At 49.7% G+C, this 7,947-nt stretch overlaps 1 protein-coding gene across 1 annotated transcript; it reads right to left on the reverse strand.

The window, feature by feature from the left end:
• Positions 1–5,969: 5,969 nt before the first annotated feature.
• LOC309685852 (olfactory receptor 14A16-like) lies at positions 5,970–6,905 on the reverse strand (the record flags this gene model as incomplete). The annotated part of the gene is made up of 1 exon (XM_082501555.1): positions 5,970–6,905. One exon carries the CDS (start codon positions 6,903–6,905, stop codon positions 5,970–5,972), a length of 936 nt encoding a protein of 311 aa, XP_082357681.1.
• Between the last annotated feature and the right edge of the window lie 1,042 nt (positions 6,906–7,947).

Here is a 7,947-nt window from a genome sequence, read left to right on the forward strand (position 1 = left end):
CTGAAATGACCCACAATGCATCTTTGGTGTGGCTTTCTGGATGCTCAGAACCAATGGACCTCTGAAGGAAAGTTAATCTGGAATTGGAGCTTACGGAAAACACATTTAAAACTCTTCTACTGAGTCGCTTGGAGCAGCAAAATTCCTGTTAGTGTTTGCGTGTGTAAAGGCTGTATGGGAAGTGCACAGCATAAAACAGACCACGCAGCTTGAGCTAAAATATGCGTTAAGGAGGAAAAGGATGTTACAAACTCAATAAGCAGGTGATTGAACCAGGGCAATGCCCTAGGAGATCCCACTGTCTTAAAGTAGCAGATCCCACTTCTCCAACCTGTCAAGTTTACGTTAGTCATTGCAAAGTGAAAAAGGAAGCCGGTGCCATTGGAACCCTGTGGTGTGGCATGTATGATTCACAGGATCTCCTGAGAGAAATGGATGAGAAGGTAAAGAATGTGCAAAAAAACCCATCTGTAAATTGAAGGAGGAGGAATTTCCCAAAATAAAGACAATCATCTTAATCAAAATTTGAGAGGAAGATCTCAAGGTAAACAGACATAGACCCTGGTTACAAATCAAACAGCTGGACTTAGAAGTTGGACAAGCACAAGATTTAGAAACAGAACTAAAGGTTTTAGAAAATGAGCTACAGAAAGCTGGAACAGCAGCTCAGCTTCCAGCAGAGTAACATATCATCACGAACAGAAGTCACAACCAATCTTGACCCAAGGTGGGAAAATGTCATCTTCCAACCAAGGCAATGAAAGGGATTAATGTGAAAAGACCCATCAGGTCAGCCTGCACAGTAAGGGAAAGCAATATTTATTATGCTGTAGATGCAGAAGGCAATAGGCATTGGATTTTGCCTCAGAATATTCAAGGAGAGTTTATCGAAGTTCATGCGTGAGCTCAGACAAACACTCTGAGCAGCGGGTGGGGGCCTAACTTGAAGAAGGATGTATATCTCTGGTGTAGGAACTGCCTTTCTTGTGCCATGACCCATGCAGACAACCCTGGATCAAAAGCCCAACTCCAGCACCAACATATTGGAAGCCCACGGGCACAACTGCAGATCAATTTTGTGGGACCTCTGTAAGTGACAGCTTGAAACACCAAACACATCTTGGTAGTAGGAGATCCTTTTAGTATATAGACAGAAGCCCCCCCTTGCAAAACCAACATGATGGCCACCACTGCCAATCTGCTCTTTTAACTGCTCCACACCATAGAGTCTGATCTCAGCACTCACTTTATCACAAGAATTATGCATGAGCACTGCAAAGCTTAAACGTAAGATGTGCCACCCTGTCTCTGGCAACCCGTGGGGCAGAGGAGAGGGAAAAGCCAGTAACAGGGTTTAGACGTTGAAGTTGGGGTCTAGCAGAGATGAGGAGTCAATAGTGTAGATGGGGAGAGATAGGCAAAGGTGAGACAAGTTCTGATCTTGATTGCGGGGCCACTACTGTTGTAGGAGCATGACTGTCCAGCAGTTGGCCCCAGCAGTTTGGGGACAAGAGGTTTATCACAAAACCGCTCTACCCAGTAGAGCCAAGATAGGGTCAGAGGGAAAGGGGAGCAGCAGGCCAAAGGGAGATGGCTGGCATGGTGATGATTCTGAGGGCACTTCCACAGCAGCAGCCTGGTTGGCCCTCAGGAGACATGCTGGCCAGCAGGCATGCTGAGATCATTCAGCGCATCAGAGACCCCACCCAAGAGGGACTCCGTCCTTGGGGAGGGGAGGGGGTGAGGCAGGTGGAAGAGGCCCACCTGGGTTCTGATCCTGGGGGCACCTCTGTTACAGCAACCTGACCAACCATGGCAGACAGAAGGGCAGGCAGGGCTCATGGCCACCCGGCTCAGGACGAGCCCTGACACTGGGGGAAAATCTCCTTATCTCCAGGTTGAACATCCCCTGTTTCACCCAACACTTGTCTTTCATCCTCCTAATATGCACCGTGGTGGAGAGCCTATCTCCGCATTTTTATGACCTCCTCCTAGGTTCTGACAGGCTGCAAGGAGGTCCCCGTAACCCTTCTTTCTGCTCTTGACCTTCCTTGCAACCACTGGCTCAAGGGGAGCTTTGCCTTCCTAAAAACAATGACGTCAACAGAGATAAGTTTCTTCCTTGTCATGTCCTTGCTGTCACCTCCGGGCAGCTGCTTCATGGCCCCTGTCAGAGCCAGCCTCGTCCCTCTACTCACCCAGCCTCCCTCCCCCCCCCCAAATGCATTATCATCACTGGAGGACTTGTGGTACACAAAGAGGTGTCTAGGGCAATCAAAACCACAGTCAGTGGAGAGAGGGAAACAAGGGTGGGCTCTTTGTGTGCTGTATTATGTTAGTGTAAGATATCTACCCATATAGACACACAGCAAAAACGGATCCTTCCAAGAGCTGGTCTGACACCTTCCATCTATCCAGAACCTGTCCCCGGGATCCCCTCGTCCCCCTGATCCCCCCAGGCACAGACAAGCACATGCTCACACAAATGGCTCTCTCCAGCACAGAGTCAAAGAATCATTGAGGCCAGGAGCAGGTCAGCGTCCACCTTCTCTGGGCTGCCCCTTCATGCTTCATTTTAGTCAGGACCTCCTTTCTCACCCATGCCAGGCTCCTGCCAGCTTTGACAGACTTCCTATATGATGGGGTGGACTGTTCTGGAGCTGCAAGAGTCCATCCTTGACTAGCAAAGAGCTCTCTGCCCCCCTCTTCTCTGCAGGGCCCTATCCCATGGGATTCTTCTGATCAGGTCCCTCAGAAGGCCAAAGCCTGCTCTCCTGAACTCCTGCTCTTGGCCTTGTTCCCTTCTTTCAGGAGCCTCAACTCTACCTTCTCACCCCTGACTGTGACATCCCTGACAGTGGGAGATGGGAAATTTTTTGTCTCCACTCTGGAGCAGGTACGGAGACCCCAGTTCTTGTTAGCATTTGTCTGAGCCTCTTCTTATCCCCTTGGCATGTAGAGATGTCCCTGGGCAGTGCCCTGCTGCCAGGAGGGATCTGCAGGGTAGAGCTGAGCACACAGCGGGAGGGATGGGGTCAGTGAGCACTGGCAGGGAGGAGATGTTGGGACAGAGAAACAGCTCCCGGCAGGGACAGCTCCAGGCAGCCCAGACGTGGGCAGGGAGTCAGAGGGACCTGCTCCCACAAACACCTTGGGAGAGGGGACTTGGGCACCCTCCCTGCCATCCCCTGCAGTGCAGACACCCACTGATAATCATTTCATAGAGTGCTCAACCAAATATCCCAGCTGGTAAATAGTGCGGACTCCCAACCTGTACCGACCAGCGTTTTGGCAATTGAAGAAAAACGCTTTCCTAATAAACCTGTTTGAGAGAAACAATACACACCTGTCCTGGTGTGAGGTAAAACAGAACCAATTTTGTTCAGTAACTTCGCTTCTTAGCCGGGCTTCTTCTAACTACTGAAATTAACAGTATATTTTGCAGACAGTGTGCACTCTCTCAGAGTGATCAGACCTATGTTTACAGCGGATGCCCAGGCACGGTGTGCAGAGAGGCTCTTGCTTATACTTATTGCTATAACACCCACGGCCAACCAACTTTGTGATTTCCCCCTTGGACGGTTGGAAGTGGAAAAGCATAGTGGGGTCCCACCTGCGGGGAGGAGTGGACAGGACAGGTGACCAACGGGGTATTCCATCCCATCTGCCTCATGCTCAGTATAAAAGCTGAGGGATCAAAGGGTCAGCTCTCTTTCTTCAATGGCCAACGTCTGAGGAGGACTCTGTCTGTTCGTCTGCCTTTGATCCTGATCTTGAATCCTTATCTGGAATCCAGTTCCCATCCAGCACTGAGTCCAGTCTGGGACTGCCCCAGCGCCAGCCAGTGACGTGATCATCATTCTGGGAGCTTGATATGGTTTTGTATATATTTCATTATGGACTTTTTATTTTATTATTAATATTTCATTAACATAGTTTAGGTCCTTCTAAACTCGTAAGTCCCTTTCTCTCTCTCCTGCCTCTCCTCGGTAGGGGAGAGCATCTGCCGTTCTGCCTGAGTGGCCAGTCCAGCCCAAACCTCAATACCTACACATTCACCCTCCATTTGGAGAGGTCCAGTTTCAATATCATTTGGAAATTGCTGATATCACTTAATGCGTAAGCAGATAAACAAAGACAAGTGGAAGAAAAAGGAATCTTTTTTTCTTTTCTTTTCTTTTCTTTCATTTTTAAAATCATTTCACTTCTGAAATCTCTCGAATAAGAATTGTAAAGTGAAGAAAGTTATGCTCAGAGCCTTGGCTTGTTAGGGCATTTTGCATGTTAATGAACTGGCCTCTTGAGAAGTAAAAGGCAGCAACAAAGCTTCAAGTTTCTGAGCATGTCAGTGGGCTGCACTGAGGGCCACCCCTGAAAAGACCTTGGAGAGAATGACCAGAAAAGGGACTGTCCCTGGAGGCTGGTGAAGCAGGAAGTCAGAGGCACTGCTTACAGGTTGAAAATCAAACATGGAAGTGGTTGTGAAAGCCCTTGAACTGTCTCATCAAGCGGGATGTCCAAGCACTGACCCCCACACCCTGGGAATGGGGATCCTTTCCCACACAGGAAGCTCAGGGCTCTTCCTGGGAGCAGTGAGATGAAGGGGTGTGTGATGCCAAGGGCAAGACACCTCTCAAGCCCTCTGGAGGGTGGGGTGGAGGCAAGAAGGCCCCGTTGATGTAAGTAACTGGAGTGCTCTCAGGGGCCTCAGTGGAAGAGACCACAACCATAGTCAAAAGGACAAGGATTTCAGTTCTGTTGAGGGGTCCCAGCCCCAACAAAGGGACCATACCCCCCACAGGCTGTTCGACACTTCCCTATGCCTGTGGCTGTTTCCCTGCAGATGTCAACCACCACCCCTGCTTCCCCACCCCACTCTGACCCTATGCTGTCCCAAGCTCTACTGATGACTCTGTCTTCACTATTTCTTCAAACACAAGGCTGTCATTTTCTGAGGTTTTCCTAATGGCTGTGAGTTCCCCATAACCTGTGCGGCTTCTTCCAAAGCCCTCCTAATGCTCCTCAGATGCCAAAGATGTCTCAGCCCATAGACTCATTTGAATCCTCTATTTAGCTTCATGTCACCACACGGAACTGCACATCCTCCTTCTGCTGCTGCCTCAAAGTCAAAACTAGATCTATTTCACTTCAGTATGAAACCCTCCTGTTATCCCAAATCTGGGTTTGTTACACGGTGTGCAAGCCAATAACACACAGAGCAGAGGTATTTCCAAGTTTATTCCATTAATGCGCGGAAATGGGGTGCTCAGCCCAAAACGGGAGCACAACTTAGCTTCAAAAGACTCCACTTCTATGCATTGATATTTACATATTCAAACAATTCATATATATACTCATAGTTACTCATTGTTATTCTCTTCAAGGATTGGTTGAGATTTCTTTGTTTCCCATGTAAATTAGTGCACAGACTCTGTCTTCTTCTTCCATTGTTCTCTTTTGAGTAGGTGGTATCATTTGGGTAGGTGGTCAGTGAGTCAGTGGTCGCGATCTCCCCCTGGCAGAATTACCTTTTACCACTTCTCTGATCTTGGCAGTTCCAAGAGGTTTTCTTGGTTCGCTGACCCGCCCTACAGTTCATCACTCTCTTGACAGGAATCCCCTGCTTCTCAACAATGCTACATTGTCTGGTGGTAGTTCCTTAACTGAGTCATAGATAAATCATGTCTAGTTACTCTTTCTCTATTTTCATATTAGGAAAATTATTAAATAGGCTTGGGGCAGTACAGGGGACTTGAAAAGCAGCAGGTGTCCTTGGTTGCTTCAATTACAATGACATTTTATATTTCGTTTTCTTAGTTTATGTCAATTTTCCTGCAACAGAGAGAGCTGCCCTGTTATTACAGAGATGCTCCTCAGGAAGGCAGTTCTGATGCTGTGATGACACATTTACCGAAGGCCTCACTATTATCCAGCACAGTAGGGACAGCCTGTGAGGAGACATGGGCAGCTTACTGCTGCTGAAGGTGAACCCATTGAATCCCTTTCTTCAATGCTTCTTTGAGCTCCTGGTTCCTCATGCTGTAGATAAGGGGGTTCACTGCTGGGGGCACCACCGAGTACAGCACTGCCACCACCAGGTCCAGGGATGATGAGGAGATGGAGGGGGGCTTCATGTAGGCAAACATGCCAGTGCTGATAAAGAGGGAGACAACCATCAGATGAGGGAGGCACGTGGAAAAGGCTTTGTGCCGTCCCTGCTCAGAGGGGATCCTCAGCACCGCCCTCAATATGTGCACGTAGGACATCACAATAAAAACAAAACATGCAAAGAAGAGACAGGCACTAACCACAATTAGCCCAACTTCCCTGAGGTACGAGTCTGAGCAAGAGAGCCTGAGGATGTGGGGGACTTCACAGAAGAACTGGTGCAGGGCATTGCCCTGGCAGAGGGGGAGTGAAAATGTATTGGCCGTGTGCAGGAGAGAATTGAGGAACCCACTGGCCCAGGCAGCTGCTGCCATGTGGACACAAACTCTGCTGCCCAGGAGGATCCCATAGTGCAGGGGTTGGCAGATGGCAATGTAGCGGTCATAGGCCATGACGGTGAGGAGAGAATACTCAGCTGAAATAAAAATGAGAAAGAAAAAGAGCTGGACAGCACATTCTGCATAGGAGATGGCCCTGGTGTTCCAGAGGGAATTGGCCATGGCTTTGGGGAGAGTGGTGGAGATGCAGCCCAGGTCCAGAACAGAGAGGTTGAGAAGGAAGAAGTACATGGGGGTGTGGAGGCGGTGGTCGCAGGCGATAGCGGTGATGATGAGGCCGTTTCCCAGGAGGGCAGCCAGGTAGATGCCCAGGAAGAGCCCGAAGGTCAAGAGCTGCAGCTCCCGTGTGTCTGCGAATGCCAGGAGGAAGAAGTGGGTGATGGAGCTGCTGTTGGACATTTCCTGCCTCTGGGTATCTCTTATTCTTATCTGTGACTATCTGTTAAGGAGGAAAAGACAGTACTGAGTCAGAGCAGACTTCTCCTGGCAAAATGGATTGCATATGTCTTTGCAGCCCCACATTCAGACCCTCTTTTCAGGAGCACCTCTCTGCAGCTCCCTCACTTGAGCTCCGGCTTTTGCTGGCTGAGGCTGCCACTGGGAGCAGGGACTTCACAATGGGCTCCCGAGGAGTCCTCCTTGCTGTGCAGCAAGAGGGAACTAGGACAGAAGGGCTGTCTCCAATTAAATGTAATCGTGTTATATCAAAGAGCTTTTCAGTGTTGTTGTCAGCAATTTGCCCAACTGCACAGCAGAGGAGAGGGGATTTTGTTTTCTCTGTTTTGTTCTGGTTGTACCTGCCACATTTTGGAGCGGTTTGGGATGGCCGAAATCCCTGACATTTCTAATGCACTCCAGGTGAAGTCTTGTGGGTCCTGAGAGGCAAAGGGAGAGTCCCTTAGTGCAGAGAGAGGAGAGCAGCTCTGCCCATCAGTCCTCTTCTCCGCTGCCCTGTGCTGGCAGCTTGCAGCTGGAGGAGGATCCCTCTCAGGTGTTGCGATCAAAAGAAGCAGGACACTGCGGAGAAGAGAGGAATGCAGGTTCAAAGGGGAGATATACAGGCTCATTGCCTTTTCTCATCTCTCCCCTCCCAGACTGGGACCAGGAGGGATCATTGCAGCTGCCCACGTACAGCTGCCCAGCAGCATTTCCATGGCCTGAGCACCGAGATGTCTTCTCCATGTGGATCCGAGGGAGCACGGAGATACTATGGGAGAGCTGTGCCCTTCTGGAGAGCACCCTGCAGCCCCACAGGACTCCTCAGGGAAATAGTTAATGTCCTGAAGTTGCCTGGAGGAGTCCTGGGCACATTGCTCCCACAGACACGACTGCAGAGCAGGACCCAAAGGGTTGGCATCTGAACAGGAGCTGAATCTGCCACCCGCAACCCCCACCCCCCGCACTGACTCAGTTTATCCTCAGTTTATCCAACGGTGAGAAC

Source organism: Vanellus vanellus, assembly GCF_965231255.1.
Source record: "Vanellus vanellus genome assembly, contig: HAP1_SCAFFOLD_89, whole genome shotgun sequence".
Classification (NCBI taxonomy): Eukaryota; Metazoa; Chordata; class Aves; order Charadriiformes; family Charadriidae; genus Vanellus; species Vanellus vanellus.